General features: G+C 43.2%; 1 protein-coding gene across 1 annotated transcript; it reads right to left on the bottom strand.

Annotated features, from left to right (window-relative positions):
- Positions 1–276: 276 nt before the first annotated feature.
- Positions 277–9,185, bottom strand: Ccng2 (cyclin G2). The gene is made up of 8 exons (XM_021210664.1): positions 8,647–9,185; positions 7,702–7,839; positions 7,062–7,199; positions 5,447–5,697; positions 5,187–5,265; positions 5,011–5,109; positions 2,909–3,114; positions 277–1,615 (listed from the first exon to the last, which is right to left on the bottom strand). Exons 2-8 carry the CDS (start codon positions 7,837–7,839, stop codon positions 1,492–1,494), a joined length of 1,035 nt encoding a protein of 344 aa, XP_021066323.1. The 5' UTR covers positions 8,647–9,185; the 3' UTR covers positions 277–1,491.
- Positions 9,186–21,073: the final 11,888 nt, after the last annotated feature.

Below are 21,073 nucleotides of genomic sequence, written 5' to 3'. Positions count from 1 at the left end.
TGTCATTGGCTTTCACCGTGAAGAAACAGGCATTTGGATTAATGCGCCATTCCTGAATGCTTAATCTAAATCCACCTGGAGACAGGTCAATTCTCAAGTGTCAGAGTGCTTTTTGGTATTTCCAAAAACTAAGGGCCAACCTGATGACGAACTCCAATCCAGGGGGCTCATCAGCAGTTAGAAAGCTATGTCGGACCCTTCAACCTCACTTCAAGACTTTACAATATAATGCACCAAGTACTTTTACCAAAAATCAATTAAAAACTGAAATAGGAATACATGTAAGGAGAATTCATTAATATTTTTATTTTTGAATTATGACCTATTTGGAATTCAAAAAAACCTACTTTGGAAAACACCTCACTGGGTGTTGACTTACTAATAAAAAGTAAGTCATCAATGTCTGAGTATAATATAGAACATACAATAAATTATATTTACATGCACTGACCAATTATCACTCACACGAGGTAAAAAAATACAGTATTTTATGTACATTTTTAAAGATTTACATTTTCACATAGGTTTATAAAGTTAAAAACTCTCTGTACAAAATCTTCAGTGTACAGAGTGTACACATTCATCCTTATGGCTCTATTACCACACAGAATTGCTTTAAACTAACACTACAAACACTGGAGGTCTTTCACTTCATATTCACATCTTGGCACCCATATACAATACATCATGAAATGTGAATTATAAAACAATTAGAAAGTAATCATGCAGATATTTTAATACAAGAAAGTGAGATGAGCTAAATCAGCACTTATCAATTCCATTTCCTGGTCTGTTCCATTTCCTGGTCTGCTTTCACACAGGTGCATGCAAAGCTAGCACATTATAAACCTTTTAGGGAACACTAGAATAATACTACAGTCTGACAATACTTAGGTATCAAGAATGCAACTAACAGTCCTAGCTTGATGGCAACTTCTGCTTCAGCAGAAAGCTCACAACATTTATGAACTAAAATTCACAGACATGTCAATTCTTAATGTATAGGGCCTGTATCAGACAATACACTACCACTAGAAAAACAGAATTGGTGTTTGACACTCAAGAGCACTGCCGTCTCTGTTGTGAGAACAAGGGAGAAGGAAATCCGAGCTAAACCATGAAAGAGTTGCCTTCTGTCCCCGCTAAGAAAGCCCTTGCACACTCCCGGTCTGTGAAATGGACCCCTGAGGGCTCTACAGTTCCGACAGGCCACACTATTCATCTTTCAAAGTCCCAGCACCTTCCCTCCTCCCAAAGATAAATGTCAACAAGAAAATAAAGTGCCAGTGTTTAAAGTACTGTCACGAGGCACTAACCCATTTGATGGCTTAGGATTAAATATGAAAATAGGCCAGATCTGATCTGAATAATAAATAGAAGGTAGGTGACATTCCTGTCTAGGTGGGGCTGGACTAGAGAACTACCCACCCCCCCATGTATTGCTTTGAAACAGGTACACACACTTTAAACCCTGACACAGACATGTGACCTCTATGGCGGAAAACACAGTGTCTGAGCCACTTGGAAGTCAAAGAAGAAGGTGCACTCCTGATCGCTGGGAGGGGAGCTGCTCAGACTCTCCTCTCCACAACTCATGTCTTCACCAGAGTCCTCACTGCAAGGAAAAAGACAGGAGGGGGGTCATTGCTGAAAACACACATGACTGTAGGCAAAATAAAACTCAGCCTGCTGCAGTTTACATAGACATAGTCAAAAGTTAGTCATCATGGACACAGCTGAACTGAGTTTCAAGTCAGGTCTATTCTAATTATAAGATATTCTTTCCTTAACAATAGTTTTCATTCATTCATTCACTGACAGGGTTTCTCTACGTAGCCCTGGCTGTCCTGGAACTCACTATGTAGATCAGGCTGGCCTTGAACTGACAGAAATCTGCTTGCTTCTGCCTCCCAAGTGCTGGGATTAATGGCATGTACTACCATGTCCGGCTAACAATAGTTTTCTTAAGAGAGCCGCACAAAAGTGCCACCTCTTATGTCTGTACCATTAACTGTAGCAGAAGTACCCACAGAATTCTGCGTATCTGCATCTGTTGAAAGGTGTTCTTTGTATCAGTCACTCCTTCACTGGTTCCCTCAGGCACCGAAGCAAGAACACACTATGAAACTGGAGTTTCTGGTCCTTAGCTGATAATACACAACAATCAAATTTAGTAAAATTCACTTTACAGACATAAGTGTGGCACTGGAAAGAGAGATGTCTGTGTGGCATCTGCCATGCCAATGACGGCTCCTGTGTTCCAGTCCTCCCGTGGCATCCATCCCTGACAACCAGGAAAAGCCTGGACACTGTTTGCATTGCTTTTCTTTTAATAAACGAACTGTGACTCCAAAGTAAAACGAGAAGACAAAAGGATCCTTTGAAGTGAGCGTTACAAATCGTCTATTTTTTTAAAAAACTAGTTAATTTTCTGGCATGAAAAACCATTGCCACGGTAGGAGGGATTTTCTAACTCTCCACAGGGGATTTTATTTACTCTTTTTGAGACAGCATCTCACATGTAACATGGTCTTGAAATCATGAACAGCTAAGGATGACCTTGAATTTCTGGCCCTCCTGCCTCCACACTGGGTTTAATGGTGTTGGGGATCAAAACACTTCATGCATGCCGTGAAACACTAGTTCCATTTCCACCCCAGTTCTTCTTTCTTTCAATTTTTAAGTACATGTATTTACTTATCTCGGGTGACAGGGAGGGGACAGAGAGAAAGAGAAAGGGAGAGGGTGCATTGTGTGTTACAGCATGTGTAGTGGTTGGTTCTCCTTCCACAGTGTGGGTTCTGGACTCCAACTCCAGCTTGTCAGCAAGTGGCCTTACCTCCCAGACATCTTGCTGGCCCTTACAGTTGTCATCATGACATTCCGTCTGTGGAAGACGCCTGCTTACCTTTCACTTCCGTCAAAGCAGCCCCCCTCTGGGATAGTGGGCAGCTCAGGAACACTGTAGTAGCTGTTGTGGAGGTTTTGCGCAGTGCGCCTCGAAACAATCCAAACCAGCTTCTTCAGATCAGGTTTGCAGCACTGAGGAGAGGAGTACTCTGCTAGACATTTAGAAACCAGTTCCCTCCAGTAAAAGAATTCGGGGTCGCTGATCTGGGTAGAAAGATGAAGATGCTGTAACAATGGCTCTCACACTTTGCAGCCCCTTGAAGTCACATGGTGATTGGTGCCAGGTACCCTGATTTAACAGATGAGAATATGACCTGGCTCCTAAGTGTCTCTAAAGTCCCAGTCAATTGTAATGTGTGGTCAAATCATGGAAACTACTGGTTGAAATAACACTTCAAGTATTACTTACACGGGAATCAATTCACACACACACACACACACACACACACAAATCTGCCTATTCTACGAAAACAACCAAGTACACTGTTTAGTAGTGCTGAACAAAAGAAATTTAACATCTGCTATAAAAATTATTTTCTTTCTGTAATAAATGTTTCTTAAACAAATCAGTTTCAATTGCTTATAATATACATTTTTATTATGACAAGATACAAACTAAAGTTAGCATTATCAAAGAAGAAGTTCCCAAGGGCAGGTCCTCCCCACCTAGAGAATGCTGTCTGGACTGATCCCACCAAACATGAAGATGGTCTCACGTATCACTGCCATGCTCACATTCAGAGAGAATGCTGTGACAGACAGAAGCTAACACAAGGCTTCTGTTCATCTTTTACAGGCTCACCGAGCCCGGAAGTCCTTGCACTCACCCACTGTGTGGACTCCACTGGCTTCCTGCTCACAATCCTCCCACCTCAGTCTTCTGGGTGCTGCCCTCTGACTTAAAAATGGATTCTTTCAAACCATTCTGGCCTCTACATTCCACTGAAGCTGGCCATATCTTTAGCTCTTTGTAACACAGCAACTACCAGTCACTCCTCACTCCGTATACATATGTCCTAATGATCTCCTTCTATTCTCTTTAATTAGCCCTTTCATCAAACTCAGGACAAACTCTATTGTTATTAGGGTGTGTGTGTATGGGGGGGCGGTGAGGAGACAACTTTATGAGGCCAGTTCTCTCACTGTGGATTCTGGGTATTGAACTGAAGTGGCTGTCCACGTTTCCCTGATTCGCCTACATACTTAGCTTCTATAGAGCTACCTTTTGAGTTGGATACCTTTACCCTGTTTGTGACTGCAGCCTGATTTTCAACCTGTACATCCACCCTAAAAATGACCTCCCCAACTAACTTACTTAGCCTACCCATTTCTTAGCATAAGCCCTTGCAGTCCAAACCTTCCTTCTCACAGATGATGGTCCAGGCTCCCAGTCAGCACCCAGATCCTGGATTGCCTACTTCTTTGCTAAAAACCCCAAAGTACTCCTCATATTCACCACTATCTAACACTAAGTCACAATATAACAAGCATGCCGTTTCATGTTAAATTTTGCATTTCCTTAGCCAGACTATTAGTTTAAACAAGGAAAAGCACTGGGCTTTTGGCTCTGGTTTTCACAACTGCAAAAACTTACAGAAGTAGCCCACCTAAGGAACTTTTTAAAAAACTGCCAATGACCTTCGGTAGTGCTACTGCAATGACTCAGCTCTACAGACAGACGTGAGGAGATGTCCTCGATCACCTTGGTGTATCTAGTGTACTTTCTGGTCCACAGCTGAGAACAGTCACTGGGAGCACGCACTGCTCTCCTGCCTTTGGGCACGCCTAGCCCGTGAGTGTACTTAGAGTACATCGTAGTGCAGAGTTGAGGGTTAGGACAGCTATCCTGGATAGGGCACAAAGGGCACGAGTCCCCAGAACGAGCACCTGGATTCAGAAGGAAGCTGACCAAGTCAGAATTCCTTCTGGACTAATACTGTCTGGGTCAAAAAATTCTAACACCTGACATACAAGAGAAAAATAAACAAAGACATTGAGAATTTCACGAAGGATTGTATGAAGTAATTAAGACACAATAAGAGGAAAAAAAGGTAACACCAGAAAAGACGATTGCTTCAAAAACAAAACAAAGATATTTACCTTCAAATGTTTTTTAACAAGCAGGAGAATTTCCAGCAATTCCACAGATTTTATTGTTTCTATTTCCAAATTGAGAAGGCACAGAGCTAACACAGATGGCTACAAAAAATAAACAAACATTAGGGAAGAAAATCAAAGTCAGAGCTGTAAGACATGTAAACAAGAAAGAGACTCACTTTTGCTTTTGAGAAGACAAGTCGGCAGTTGCAAGCTTTGAGCTGAGCTTCGAGTTTATCGAGGCTCAGAATTTCCTTCCTGTACAAAGCAAGGGAGAAGGCTGTATTAAACCTTCAGAACAGTTCCTTCATTTCTAAGGACTCAAACCCAAGTTCAAAGTCTGGACAGAGTAAAACATCAATTTGATGGTGATCTAATTTCCTCCCATTGGTGGCAGCCATGCTGAAGACCAGGGGTGGCTCCGCCGAGCCCCACTCACCTTTCTGAAGTGTGACAAAATACAATCGCGTGGTACAAGTGCAGAAAGTTTAAGGCAGTGGTAGCTTCCAGCTCATAGTGCAGTTTCTCTGAGATGACTTTCTCCATGCGTTTAATGTCGGACGCCGTGCACTTACACTGACTGATCCGGATCACGTCGTGCGTGGGGGGAACGTCACCTTCTTCTTCCGCCAGCCTGGCAGCCAGCAAAAAGCAGCAGACGCCAATGCAGGGCAGGTGTTTCGGTTTCACCTAGAAAAAACAACACTAGGAACCAATCATACTTTGATTTGGCAACAAACGACACTTGAAATGATGCCATGCTGCTTCTCTTAGATGCACTCACCTTTACCACAATCATTTCTACATTTCAGACCATAAACCCCTTAACAAGAAAAAAATGGCTATATAAGCATTTATTAAATTTAAATTCAGATTAAAAAAAATTCCCAAAGCTGGTTTAAAAGCTTGCTTTGTGGCACTGAATTATAGTTTGTATTTCTGACTTAGTAAAACTGAGAATAGTACATCTTCCCTCAAAAACAACCCCTCTGAACACACACTCATGAACACATACCGCACACACTCTCCTGCCGGGATGAAGGGAAACTATTCTGCACCTTCTCTTTTTGTACAAAAGTCTGCCATGACGTGATGGAATCTTGCCCAGGAGAAGCACCCCCACTAACCCTGCAGGGTGGAGGACATATGGACATCTGCTGTGGACAGATGGCTGCCCTTTTCTTCTCAGGGCCCTAAAAAGTGACCCAGCAGCTGACAGCGATCCTATTGGCCAGAGAATTTCCATGTTTTTAACGGTTGCTGCTGACTATGAATAAGACTGTGGCTGCCTGCTTTGAAGGGCCTTAAAGAGAAGGGAGCAGTTCAACTTTAGCATAATTTTATACTTCTTTGTCCTGCTTCAGTGTTAAAACCACTCGGGCTCCAAGGGAAACAGGATAACAAATGTAAATGTCACACTCTCACACTCACACACACACACCCCACATGCAGTATTTTATTTTATTTTTATAAAAAGTCTAGCTTCTTTCCTCTCTGTTTGGGCACTTTTATAAATGAGCCTGTAACAGATATTACAGTATTTTTCACAAAGTGAATTTTAATTAATTCTTGACTCCCTGAACCCCTGTAAACACACACTGAGTACTTAAAGAATAGTAGTCTTCCTTTGTAATGTCTTTCTAGAGAACATATTTAAAAGGTACAGCAAAACCTTATTTAAGACGCAGAAATTCAGTTTTTCAGTCTCTCTAGTATGATCACAATTCTGATTAATTTAAGTTTATAGTCAGAAGGCTTTATTACATTTCATTTGACAAATATTGAGCCCTGTATGTGTTAGAGACTGTGTTGGGCACGGGACATTGGAAACATGTTGATTTGTCAGAAGTGGGAGCACACACTTTTGACCCTAGCACTTGGGAGTGGGAGGCAGAGGCAAGCAGAACTCTGAGGTTGGAGGTCAGCCGAGTCTACAGAACTAGTTCCACAGCAGTCAGAGCTACACAGAGAAACCGTGTCTCAAAAAGTAAAATAAAAATTAACAAAAATAAAGATATAAAACAATGTAGATTTTATAAAAAGCAATTAAATACCTTCATAAGGGCCAAGAATCTATCCAAAATATTGACAGCCAGAACAAAAGTTTCAGTGCCAGATCCAAAAAAGTTAGTTAAACTTCTTAAGTCTTCGACTTTGGCATTTCTCAGTCTTGAACACAAAGTGTTATCATTCTGAAATTAAAAACCAAGAATCAAAGTTTATTTTCTTAGAATGATATAGAGGTGGTTCAAAACCTACTCTCCCTCAGTTTTCCCCATCGTACAGTGACCTCCTAAAGCTATCAACTACGTTCAGATACAATAGATAAATCACTGCTTTTAAAATTTATCCAATACAGAACTTTAGCCAACTCAATATAAGGTGAAGTGTTGCCCCACCCAAGGCAGTTACAGCAGAATGTGGGTTCCTTGATGAGGTTTTTCTGAAATAATCTAAGATCCTATTAGAAATATTCTCTAGGAATTTCCCACCACCAGAAGAAACGCCTCTACAGTACACTTGGTATAACTTCCACATTCACTAAAAACAAAAGCAGAACCCTCTGCAGTTTCAGGTTTTTCTTAGTATGGGGAGGCCAATTTTGGATTTAACTTTGTAGCCTTTGGTACTGATTTGGTCCGAAGAAAAACAAAAAGTTACCTTCCCCCAAGTCCTATCAATTCTCAGACTTACCTCTGGGGTAGCCTCCATCAAGGTCAGCCCTCTTTCTCGAGGTTGGTATCTCTGTTCTTGTTCCAGGTAGAAGTTCAACAATCCGAAAAGCTGAACCCCTTCGCCACCTGCCAAGTGCTCGGTCCCCAAATCCTTCATCTGCAGCAAATACACCGCGGCCGGTTAAGAATATAATCCGGATACGAAGGAAGTGAGAGCAAGAGCTGGCCGCGATCCCTCCAGCTAGGGGCGTCCCAGATCGCGCAAGCCAGAACCGGGTGAGGGGGATCGGTCACCTCGGCCAGCCTCAGGGGAATGCTCCCCTAAAGACAAGGAGGCGTGGCATGGGGGGGTTATCTCGGTCACCTCCGCTGGCCAGAGCTAGTTCTGACCAGCTCTGTGACCGACGGCGTTTGACGTACAGGAAAAGTGTCCAAGAACCGTAACGTTCCCTACTGTCCGCATCACCTGGACAGCACGGCAGGGACTTCTGCTTAGACTCTAGGCCCTAGAGGAAAGCGGGGGGGACCGGAAGACTGAAGCCACCGAAGCGGGTTCTGGGGCGGGGCGTTGCACAATAGGAGAGAAGGGAGGGGGAGTCTCGAGACTGAACAAAGAACTGGAAGGAGGCGGCTTCGGAGCCCCGCCCCGGGAGCCCGTCGCGGAGCCCACCTCCAAGCTGCCCCCGCAGCTTCTGCAGCTTTGACGAGCCCCGCAACTCGACACAGGGCGGCCCACTAGCTTGGAGGGTGCTGGGGAGACAAGGGGCGTCCAGTACGCCCGCGCCGAGCAGAAGCCTAAACCTTGGGCTCAGTAACGGTGCGGAGCCCCGGGGCTGTCATCCCCCCGTATGGCCTCAGAACACCCCGGAGCCCCTGTCAGTCCCTCAGCTGCGGCTGGGGGACTCCACCATCATAGCAAACCGCGATCCAAACCCGGAGCCACCCGGGAGGCCCACTCTCTCACCGTGTCGGCCCCGGCGTCACGGACCGGCGCGGCGGGGGCGTCCGGACCCGTCTCCGAGCTCGGGGACCAGCCTCCTCAGCGGCACCCCGAGAGCCGCATCCGACCTCCCCGCCGCCGCCCGGCCTCACAGCCCCGGCTGCATCCTGCTCCTCGGCGGTGCGCAGCGCCCGCCCTGCACCGCCACCTCCTCCCGGCTCCGCCGCAGCCTCCGGAGCTGAGCAAACCCCTTGTTTTTGTTTTGAGTCTGCGACGCCCCCAAGGGGCGGGGCGCGTGACTGCGCGCGGAGGGATCCCCGCTACCTCGCCCAGTGGATATGAGAAAAGAGTCCCTGTTCCGAGCCTCAGTTCCCAGCCTCTCTTAGCCCCTTCTGTTCCTCTTGGTCTTGCCGAGCCAGGATCTAGGGTGGGGAGTGGAGTCTGGATTCCAGTCTCATTTCAGAATGGAACCGGAAGGGAGCAAAGATGAGCGAGCCGAGTGGAGAGCGGAAGGAGACCGCTTCTGGACGCCTCACGCCTTTTAAAGGTCCCCGATTTGTTTTGTTTTCGCTGTTTTGAAAAGTCCGCCCAAAGTAGCGGGCTCCCTGATTGGACAAGGGTGGGGCAAGCCGACTGCCGAGGACTTGATTTAACCTCGAATCTGGATTGGCTGGCCGGTTGGCTGTTGCGTCCTCTGATTGGCTCTCATTATATCCCGAGTTTCTTATCTTCTTCGGGGGCCTTAGCAACTCCGGGGTCTGGATTGCGCATGCTTGGGTGGGTGGCATTTGTGGCGCTCGGTTACGTGCCGGGGTCCACAGCTGCCTAGGAGCTCTAACTCAGTCTAGGCGAGGCCCGAGGCTATCGCCTCTGGTCACACCCCAGAAAATCCGAGGTCACATAACTCTGTTAACAGCGTTTCCACGAGTGCAGAAGGGCGTCCTGAGCTCCTTAGTTGTACCACCGGTGTATTTTGCAATAAGCAGTCAAGCTGTAACATTCCAAGATGCTTACCGAGATATTTGTTTGTTTGTTTGTTTTTTTAAAATCGATCTAACTCAGGAAAGAAAAAAAGCTAGATTCAACTAGTTGGTTACACCGCTGATATGTTGAAGTTGGGCGGTGGATAGTTGAGACTGCATTACAGAATTCTTAGTGCATTTGTGCGCCTTGAATTTTTTTTCCATAATAAAAAGTTCAAAGGAGGGACCTTTCAATAAAAACTGCAGATTGATGAGGGTATATAAATATCTAATAGGTATAATAATGTGCTTCTAGAGGTTAGGGTTATACTGTTTGCTTTCGGTTTTAATGAAGGCTCCCACAGCCGCTTGGTTCTTGATCGCCCATAAATTATCATTTATTGTCTATTATAATTAACGTTATTAAGCTGACACCTCTCCTAAGGCAGAGCAAACACCAAACCAACTAAGATGCCTTAGGCAGGGCTAACTTTCACACGGAGTGGACTATCTGTCAGGAGGTAGGAAAAGTCCCTAGGTTGTTTTGGTTTTGTTTTACTTTCTATTCCCTCAGATCTCTACCTCCTAACAAACATGCAAATCGGTACCTTAGCGCCTTCATGAATTCTAAACAGCAAGCTTCTCCGAAATGAGTTTTCTGCTCTTAGGTGTGTTTTCTGTGAGTCACTTTGGAGCTTATAGACTACTAGAGGGCGCGTAGTACAGCTTTAACAGCTGAAGAGTTACTCAAATAGCTGGCTTTGTGTTTTAGCTGGAAAGAGACTCAGACATCTGTTTGGAGCACAGAGCAGCAGAGGAAGAGCACGCCAAAGGGCTAGCTAGCACTCCAGTTTCAGAGGGGTGTGGCCTTCTTGGTTTTAGAACATAAAATATTAGCATAACACTTATAAATGATTTACAGGTTATATAATTTTATTCAAGGTGTGGCTGATCTTTTAAGCATTATTTAAATTATTACTTTAGTGACGTACGTCTGGATGAAAGTCCATGCTTGTAAATGCGTACAGCAACCGGCAACTTGTTTAGAGAATGGAGCTATGATTAAAGTTCAGACACACATCTTGCAACAGGGGAAAAGCCCAGCTAACAGGGGTCACAGAGAGAAAGCAACAAGGGATGAAAGTGTAGGAGCCGAACAGGAAGACTGGGGGAGCTTTGTTTTCCAATGGGCAAAGGTAGAAAAGGAGCCAGGGCTATAAAATAAGTGATGTGAAAGAGGAAGTGTAAAAGAATGTGGCAGGAGATTTTATAAATAACATACTGTATGAGACAGAAAGGAAGAGAGCCAGCCAAGTGTGAAGGCTGCAAACCCAGCACTTGGAAGGTTAAGGCAGGGGGATTGCTGTGAGTGCAAGGATAGCCTAGGCTACAGAGTGAGACCTCCTCAGAAGGGAGAAAAGAGAAAGATGGAAGAAATTATCCTGTTCTTAGCCCTCTAGAAGGTATGAAGTTATACAAAACATATGCTGATTTTTACACAGTGTGAATAGTCCTGGAGAGTGAGATGCTTTATACTGGCGAATTCACTGCTCAGCACAAAAGAGACTGACTTTCCACCTCCATCCTTTTAACACTTTAATATGAAGACAGCAGCCCTTTAAAATACTGGCCCCAAATTGCATCCTCTCCCCACTGAAAACTCTTTTTTAAATGATTTTCCAGGAAGTGAGATTGCTCTGATTTGCTCTCCCTCTCTTCTCTCTTCTCTCTTCTCTCTTCTCTCTTCTTTCTCCCCCTCTCCCTCTCCCTCTCTCTCCCCCCTCTCCTTCTCCCTCTCCCTTCTTCCCCCCTTCCCCTTCCCCTTCCCCTTCCCCCTCCTTCTCCCTCTCTCTTAAATAAGTCTTTCTGCAGATTGGCCTTGTCCTTATCTCCTCAACTAGCTGCACCAGACCTGTAGGTGCTGTTTATTAAAACAAGACATTCTTCCCGTGCTGAACCCATTAAGTCCATCTTGGGCTTTCCTAAGCAATTCTTGAAGACCACCTTCCTAGACAATCACCCATATAAAATAAGGAAATCAAAACTCTTTCAGCACCCAAAAAAAGATAGAGGTGATTCCTTTATTATGCGATACTGAGTGGGTCTTCTTCAACATGGTGATAGGGTGTGGCAGGGAGCAAGAGGAACTTGGAGCAGGAAAACTGACACAGTGAAGGATTTACTAATAAACTTGCTCAAGACATACTAAGTTATAGAAAGTAGAATTTATCTAAAGGAGTGCTGCCTCCAATATGATGGGGAAATAGTAGTGTAGTAACCAGGCTTGTTAGAAAGAAAGAAAAGAAAGAAAGAAAGAAAGAAAGAAAGAAAGAAAGAAAGAAAGAAAGAAAGAAAGAAAGAAAGCAAGCTTTGTTCCATAACTGAAGCTAAGGGTTGCTGTGAAAGTCTCTGCTAATGTTCCTTCACCAAGATTGCCCTCCAGTGAGGCTCCATTTCCACAACTAAAGAAGACAACCCTGACTTTCAATTGGCTATTAGGACCATCCCCATATCAAAGTCCATGCCTCTAAGGGGCAGCTCAAGGGGACAGAACAGAGTCACAACCACCTACCATAAGTCTCCTGTGCTCTTATCAGAAAAAGCATAGTTCTGGCAGATGGGCAAGATGAAACCTGGGCAACAGCTGTTTGAAAATAACAACACTGGTGTACTTAAATAATTCTGGCAATATCTTTGCAGTGCAAATCTCTTGTCTGACCAAGTGGCCAGGTTTACAGTCTCCTGTCTGTGTTCTAAGTATGACCTGGGACCTGGAAGAAGTTTAAAGGTTGACAGCATACGTGGAATGTATATGTCTATGGTGTATATAAGCTAGTTTAAATCTTTTATTTTTGAATGACTCCTCTTTGAGCAATAGCCAGAGCCAGGACCTCTATACTAGAGGTTTTGGGGGGTTTTTTTCCCCTTATTAATTTTCAAGTGTGTAGGGTGATTTCTCACTGGGAAGGTATGTTAGTTCTATAACATCAGGATTAGGTGGTGCATTATCAGCAATGGCCCACCTGAAGGCATGATAACTTGACAACTAAATGGAGAGACTGAAACCAGAAGGTGGGACCCAGACAGGAAACAGCAGCAACAACCACTCAACAGCAAAGGCAGCATGTAGCCCATTCTTGATTCTGAAGGGTGTCCTTCAAACTGCTCACAGCCAGCTTCTAACCAAAAAGAAAATTGGGTGTCCCAAATTTTCTGAGCTGCTTCAAGGCTCATCTAAGTGAGTCATAGCTGAGCATCTCTAGATTGAATGAGGGCATCTGAATTCTTATAGCTTTTCCAAACAGCATCTTTCTCCTCAGAAAAAAAATGGCTTGTGCCAGTAGTGGTAGCCCATGCCTGTAATCCAGGGGTGGGGAGGGGGGAAGATCAGGGGTCCATGATCATCTTTACCTATGTAATGACTCTGATGCCAGTCTACAGTCCATGAGACCTGCCAGCACATCTCAACCACTTCAGCAGACACATTGAAGGATTTCAGCAACGCTGCTGATAGAATCTAGGGACTTGCATGTCTTAAGCTAGGGTTCCAACATCAAGCCCATCTCTAAACCCTATACTACAGGCATTTAATGAATATACACTAAGACTTCAGAAATACAAAAGTAGGTAAAAGAAGGTCCTAGGTTTTGCCCTAATTGCAGCTACACTCAGGCAGACGTGCTACCCAGGTACCAGGATGGCTTTGAGTTCTAGCTTTCCAACTCACTAGAGATACCACCTTCAATGGCTCACTTTGTCCTGAATGTAGGGAGTGGGGTGGGCGGTGACAGCTATGACTACTTTGTTCATAGAAGCAATTTGCCTACACAATGAGCTATTTAGACTTTTCATGATGTTTACCAAAGGAATCATGGTTAACCTCAAAGAAATCTGATGGGAAGCAGCCCTGCAAGTCAAGAGAACCTTAGGACCCAGGTTATGTCCCCTCCCCATGTCCCTGCTCTTCTGGCTCCAGGCCCAGCTCCTTTCTGCGTTGAAAATGGTTTCAGCCCAAACTTCCTGTTTAGATTAACTCTGGCTAGCAGAAGCCACAAAGGAGACAGGAATGTCTGTTCCAGAAAGAGAGAAACAGGGAACTTATAACCCAAGCCAGGATGCCATCTTGAAGTGATTCTGCTTTTTTCAACTAAGAGCTCATGTTTTGATCTTAACCTGGAAAAACTGAGATAATCTGCATAATAGATCATTATCCGTGCCTTTCCTTAAATGATCAGCAGAATAAATCAGGGAGGCACCTCATACCATCCTCTTTCTGACTTTGTTACAGGCAAGAGACAGGCTATGCCATCACCTTACCATGTTGATATTCGGTTGTTTCTGTTAATAATCGTGGATGCTGTATCTTTTTTCTGGCAAAGTGTTCATAATGCTATGGAAGGGCTGGTGATAACCACAGCACAGCCAATGCCCAGATGTTGATATACCCAGCACCTAAATTATGGTCCACACCTTGGGAACCAACAGCAACAAGGCCAGAGATTGTAGACAGCCAGGTCTGCATTCCCAGTTCCATTAGCTCACAGGAAGTTAGCCTTGAGAAAAACTCATTTGACAAGGGTCAACAGGTTCACTATCCAGGACCCTTTCTGTTAGGCTACAAGCTAATTGACATAAGCGAAGTGGCTTTGACATGACGTGGGAAGCTGGCAAAGAAGAGTACAACAGAAAACAGACAATCCTGCTGATGGTCTCAGAATAGTAAATCTACCCCAAAGCAGATATTCTTTCTAAGAGACTGTGCCTCAGTATGATGCCCAGCCTGTCAATGACCTCCTGTCTTAGCCTATCATCAAGCTGGAGCTAGACTCAAGACACATATCAGCTTCCAAAGCTACACTTAAAGAGACCCAGACTCTATTAAGGGATGCTGTACATTATAGGATATATCTTTTTCCTTTGGTCTTTTTTTTTACTTTTAATTTGTTCCAAGAACCATAAAATAAGTCAAATAGTTCTTGTCTTATCTTGACATCACAATGCTATATGAAGCTACCACTTTCAGCAAAGAACTATTTAGGAGCCATCTGTTGAATGTATCATCTTATTCCAAAAAGAAGTTTCACTGTCTGTAAAAACAAAATCCTCTCGTTTAGATCTCAAATGGAAAGGCAGTTGACATTTAAAGTGATATGAATAAAGAATGCAAGCTTAAAATTTGCTTTTGTTAACATTTTAATGTGTTTTCCAAATGAAGTTTTTTTTTTCAAATTCCAACAAGAAAGATTGCCTTAAAGATTCACACGTCTGTTATATTGCATATAGTAACTTTTCAACCTTAATTATGAATAAGAAATTATGGCTACATGTGGGAGCAAAACCAGAGTAGGGAGAATTTGATAATTTGGAGAGGCTTTCCTTAAGGAGAAAAAGTGACAATTTAAAAATATAAAAGTATATATGAAAGTCAGCATTTATTTAGCATGAGATGAATCTAGGTAAATTTATAGATTTTATAAATCTATAAAAGTTGTCATGTATTTACTGTTCCCACTATCTATTGCTAAAGTGCATGGAATTCCAAACAAATGTTGTGAGTTAAAACACTTATAATTTTATCATAACTCTGGGGATTAGGTGAGCTCAGCTGGACGACCCTAATTCAGGGTTTCTTAGGAACTTGCAGTCAGATGGTGGCTGCAACTGTGTAATCATATTAAAGCTCAGAGGCTGGTGTGGGCAGAGACCCAACTAAGTGAAACTGGCGGCCAAAATACTTCCACATGTGGACTCGGCATGTGGTCTTTCCAGCTTCATGTGGCTTGGTGGTGGCTCTAGCAGAATGCCAAATGAGTACTGAATGTGGCACCTCATTCTGTGACTGATTAGCTTTACCCTCTGTCATAACTAGTTACCATACACCATCATTACAAAAACCACACAGCCAAGAAATCCCTTGACTTTTTTCCCAGATGGCTTCTCATTCTTCTTCATTAAGTCACAGAGAATCCAGGAACCTTCCAGTAATTCCACTAATATTCTCTCTGTCTCTCTGTCTCTCTGTCTCTCTGTATTCTCTGTCTCTTTCTGTCTCTCTGTCTCTCTCTGTATTTCAGTGTCCTACCTACATCCAGCTTACTTCTTTCCCTCTTAAAGGAAATACTACTGCTTTAAAAATTAGCCTCCATACCCAGGTATGATGGCATATGCTTTTAATCCCAACACTTGGAAGGCAAAGGCAGACAGATCTCTAAATTTGAGGCCAGCCTGGACTGTAAAGTGAGCTGCAGGATAGTTAGGGCCACACAAAGAAGCCCTGTCTTGAAATCTCCCTTCTTTCAAAAACTTAAATTAAAAATAATAATAATAAGCTGGTTCTTGATATCTGAACACATACATTTTCATCACTTTTTTCATATTCCATTTTGTGTGTCTTATCTTTTAGTTCTTTAATTAAAGCACTTAAAGATGATGAACCAGGAAGGCTTGGTCTTGGAATCCTGACCAGTTATCAGGTGCTTGTCTAACATGTGTCCAATCAAACCAGGAGTCCATAGTGTCTTGAGTGTGTTGTAGTGCAGCGAAGTGGGTGTACACATGCTCACCCGTGCATGCAGTATGGGGGATGTATACATGCTCATCCATGCATGCCGTGTAGGGATGTACACATGCTCACCCATGCATGCAGTATAGGGGGGGTGGGCAGATGCTTACCCATGCATGCAGTGTAGGGGGTGCACACATGTTTACCCATGCATGCAGGGTAGGGGTACACACATGTTCATTCATGCATACAGTGTGGGGTGTATACATGCTCACCCATGCATGCACATATGAAGGCCTGAGGTTGAGGCTGCGTGTCTCCCTGTATCACTCTACCTTATTACCCTGAGACAGTCTCGCCGATCCCAACGCTTACTGTCTCAGCTAGGCTGAGCTTTAAGTGCTATGTCCTCACCTCGACATCTTTCTAGAAGTGGTGAGGAACGCTCAAAGACCTTCAAACAAACAAATTAAATAAAAATTGACATGAGGCGAGAAAGCAGCCTCAACCACCGCAATTAAAGTCTCTACCCTTTATACAACTCAGAGAAAGAGAACCAGTGCACCATGTCTAAAGATACACAGTTAGAAGGTTGATTAGGGAGACAGTGACGGAGTGTGATTCCAAATCCAGACGGTCTAAGCACCCACGCTTTTTATTCATCTTATCAAGTAATTCTGATATTCGAGGGGGGGGGAAGAGGTGAAATCTAATGGGAATATAAGCCTGATCCATTTGTCTATATTTTATATTAAATTCACGCAAAATGGTTACAGCAGTTTAGATTACTCAGTGCCAAAATGTCAAGTGTATCTAAATCAACTGTGCCCGACCTAGAATGGCAGAGCAAGCCTGTGGTAGCACATTCCCACCAGTGAAGCCAGTGGAAAAGGAAGAGGCCCTCTGATTTCTGTCTCATCTCTAAGAACTTCAGACATCTTGAGACTTGTAAGAGCATCATATCAGTAGTGTAAAAGTGTTAGGAAACTGCTACTATCCTCCAATTTGTCCAATTTGTCCAATTTGTCCAATTTGGGTGCTTGTGATCTTATGACAGGGACACATATTCCAGTTTATCATCACAGAGGCTTGGGTGTGCTCAGCAAATCTCTGACTGACCTACAGTGGATTGTAGGCTTAGATTTTTCTTTTTCTTCTTTTTTTAAAATTGGATATTTTCTTTATTTACATTTCAAATGTTTTTCCCTTTTCCGGTTTCCCTCCCTCCCAGAAACACCCTATTAAATCCTCTCCCACCCTGCTTCTATGAGGGTGTTTCTCCACCCACCCTCCCACTCCCACCTCCCCGCCCTCAATTCCCCTATACTGGGGCATCTGTCAAGCTTTCATAGGACCAAGGACCTCTCCTCCCATTGATGCATGACAAGGCCATCCTCTGCTACATATGCAGCTGTACTCCTTTGTTGATGGCTTAGTCCCTGGGAGTTCTGGTTGACTGATATTGTTGTTCTTCCTATGGGGTTGCAAACCCCTTCAGCTCCTCAGTCCTTTCTCTAACTCCTGTATTGGGGACCCTGCACTCAGTCCAATGGTTGACTGCAAACAACCCCTCTGTGTTTGTAAGGCTCTGGCAGGGCCTCTCAAAAGACAGCCATATCAGGCTCCTTTCAGCACCCAATTCTTGGCATCCACAATAGTGTCTGGGTTTGGTAACTGTATATGGGATGAATTCCCAGGTAGGACAGTCTCTGGGTGGCCTTTCCTTCAGCCTCTGCTCAGCACATTATCTCCATATATGCTCCTGTGAGTATTTTGTTCTCCTTCTAAGAAGTACTGAAGTACCCACACTTTGGTCTTCCTTCTTATTGAGCTTCATGCAGTCTGTTAATTGTGTCCTGGTTATTTGGAGCTTTTGGGCTAATAGTCACTTATCAGTGAGTGTGTTCTTTTGTGATTGGGTTACCTCACACAGGATATTTTCTAGTTCTATCCATTTGTCTAAGAATTTGATGAATTCATCATTTTTAACAGCTGAGTAGTACTCCATTGTGTAAATGTATCACAGTTTCTGTATCCATTCCTCTGTTGAAGGACATCTGGCTTCTTTCCAGCACCTGGCTATTATAAATAAGGCTGCTATGAACATAGTGGAGCACATGTCCTTCTTACATGTTGGAACATCTTCTGGGTAGATGTTCAGGAGTAGTATAGCTGGGTTCTCAGGTAGTACTATGTCCAATTATCTGAGGAACCACCAAACTGATTTCCAGAGTGGTTGTACCAGCTTTCAATCCCACCAGCAATGGAAGAGTGTTCCTCTTTCTCCACATCCTTGCCAGCATCTGCTGTCACCTGAGTTTTTGATCTTAGCCATTCTGACTGGTGTGAGGTGGAATCTCAAGGTTGTTTTGATTTGCATTTCCCTGATGACTAAGGATGTTGAACATTTCTTTAGGTGCTTCTCAGCCATTCAGTATTCCTCAGTTGAAAATTCTTTGTTTAGCTCTGTACCCAACCAATGAACTTCGTGGCTCTTTATTTAAGCACCATCCATCTGGAGTTGCTGGGGCTGATTGTAATTGTTTGGAAGCAACTCAGTAGGCACATGGCATACAGGGATATTCCTCTTATTATTCAGTAAATAAAGTTTGTTAACTTACATCCAATATCATCCAGGAAATCTTTAAATCCATAATCTGATAGTAAAGACAGCATTTTTAACAAATGGTGCTGGTTCAACATGTAGAAAAATGCAAATGGATCCATGCTTATCCTTGTACAAAGCTCAAGTCCAAGTGGATCAAGGACCTCCACATAAAAACCATATAAACTGAAACTTATAGAGGAGAACGTGGGGAAGAGTCTCAAACACGTGGACACAGGGGAAAAATTCCTGAACAGAACACCAGTGGCTTATGCTGTAAGATCAAAAATTGACAAATGGGATCTCATAAAATTGCAAAGCTTCTGAAAGGCAAAGGACACTGTCAATAGGACAAGAAGGCAACCAACAGATTGGGAAAAGATCTTTACCAATCTTACATCCAATAGAGGGCTTAGATATTTCAAAACATACTTTAATAAGCGTTCTTATTTAACTCTTTAACCTCCCTTCTAGCCCACCACCCACCAGAGATAGTAGAAAGGAAAGGTTAATAGGGCAAAGGGGGGTGTGCACCTGTTTAGAAATAGTTCCTTGGGGTGATTCCAATCTTTGTTGTCAGGATATCCGTAGTACAGTTCACACAAATCAGCAACAGTAGCTTGATCCACTTGCAAACACCATTCACGAGTCAGCAATGACAGTTCAATCCAGAAGAAACTGCAAGGCTCTGCCAATTGGCTTGAGTCCACAGAAGCTGCTGGAATATCACAAAAAGCTCTTTGGTGTGTTTTTCTCTACAAAGTCACAACAAATGATGATGAGCAAAGAAGGCAAGGCAAACCAACGGCATAGCATCATCTGTGAAGACCTGTGTCAGCAAACCCCAACAAAGACCACTAAAGAGTGTCAAGGCAAATCAATGCCACACTGTCATCCACTGTCTGCTAGGTTATACGTATACCCTTTCCAAACACCATGTGTTCTCTCAAACATCTGCTCTAGTGAAACATCGCAAGCCTTTTTTTTTCTGGCAGCTTCCAGAAAAGTATCACATGACACAACTAAGTCTCCAACAAAACAAGAAATTTCTACTTCAATGGCTGGCTCTGCCACCATCATCTCAGAACCTGCATAGCACAGCTCCACTGAGTCTAAGACTCTTTGATGATTCATTGCTAAAAGTAGCAAGCTTGAGTTCTATGCCAGGCACACCACTGGGAGAGCAGAGAGGAGTGGTGTGCACAGAGTAGGTGGAAGCCAGAGGTCACCAGGTCACAGCACTTGATGTGTTGCTTAATGTTTGTAAGTTGTTTTCATTTTTTTTAAAATTGTGTGTGTGTGTGTGTGTGTGTGTGTGTGTGTGTGTAATCAGAACTCATGTGGAGGTCAGAGAAGAGTTGGTTCTCTCCTTCCACCATGTAGGCCCTGGGGATCAAACTCCATGAACCCTTACCTATTGAGCCATCTCACTGTCCCCTGCTTTTAAGTTTTAGGTGGACATAGGAATATAGTCTCTTGATATTTTACATTAAATATGATAGAAATTCATAGATTCATCATCCATGAAAATCGCGCTTTTAAGGTATTCAGTTGTCCCTAGCTATGTGCTTTACTGCATTTTAAAATCTTTTTCTGCATCTTTTGTTCCACTTAATATAAAAATATGTGGGTCTATGCTAGGCACAATGTGTCTCTGGTAGAAACAAAGATGCGAAATGACTTTCTCAGAGAGCTTAGAGGCTGGTGGCAAAGAGAAGAGCCAACAAGCTACATTACTGTGGGGTTTGTACAAAAGCACACACACACACAAGGGTTTGCTAGGAAGACAGAAAGGAAAGAGAGGAAGATAAACAATAGAAACCTTTTCTTGGCCAACTTCTAAAGAGCTGCTTCTGTTATGTGACTTTGTCTTCTCTCTTCAACTGAAAATGTACATTCATTTTGAAAGTGAGCCGCTTCCTCCGCAAGAACAAACTGGCACGATCCAAGCTCCCCAAGAGTCCGTGTGGCTAGAACTTCCACCTTCAGAATGCTCTTTCCTAGAGCTTATGCTTCCCACGGACTTATGTAATTCATGATTCTGGATATAGGGAGCCTAAGTTAAAATATTGTTATTTCCTATAAATGAATTGTGTGTTTAAATTATGAAAGTACTAAAATTACATTATAAAAATATATGAAAAAATCACCTAGAAACAATCTACACAGTTAATGTTATTATGCTAAAGTTTTCTGGTATTTTTTCTTGTGGGAATATGATACTTTTTTATTATATTTTTGAGAATTTCATACATGTTTTGATACACAATATTTTGATCAGATCTCCTTTCACTTCTCCCCTCATCTAACTTTCTCCAGACACTCCCAACAAGTCTCTCTCCTAATTTCATGTCCGTTCTATTTTAAAAAAAAAAAAAAAAA

Source organism: Mus pahari, chromosome 13 (genome assembly GCF_900095145.1).
Source record: "Mus pahari chromosome 13, PAHARI_EIJ_v1.1, whole genome shotgun sequence".
NCBI lineage: Eukaryota > Metazoa > Chordata > Mammalia > Rodentia > Muridae > Mus > Mus pahari.
This window is presented reverse-complemented; position numbering and strand designations above follow the sequence as displayed.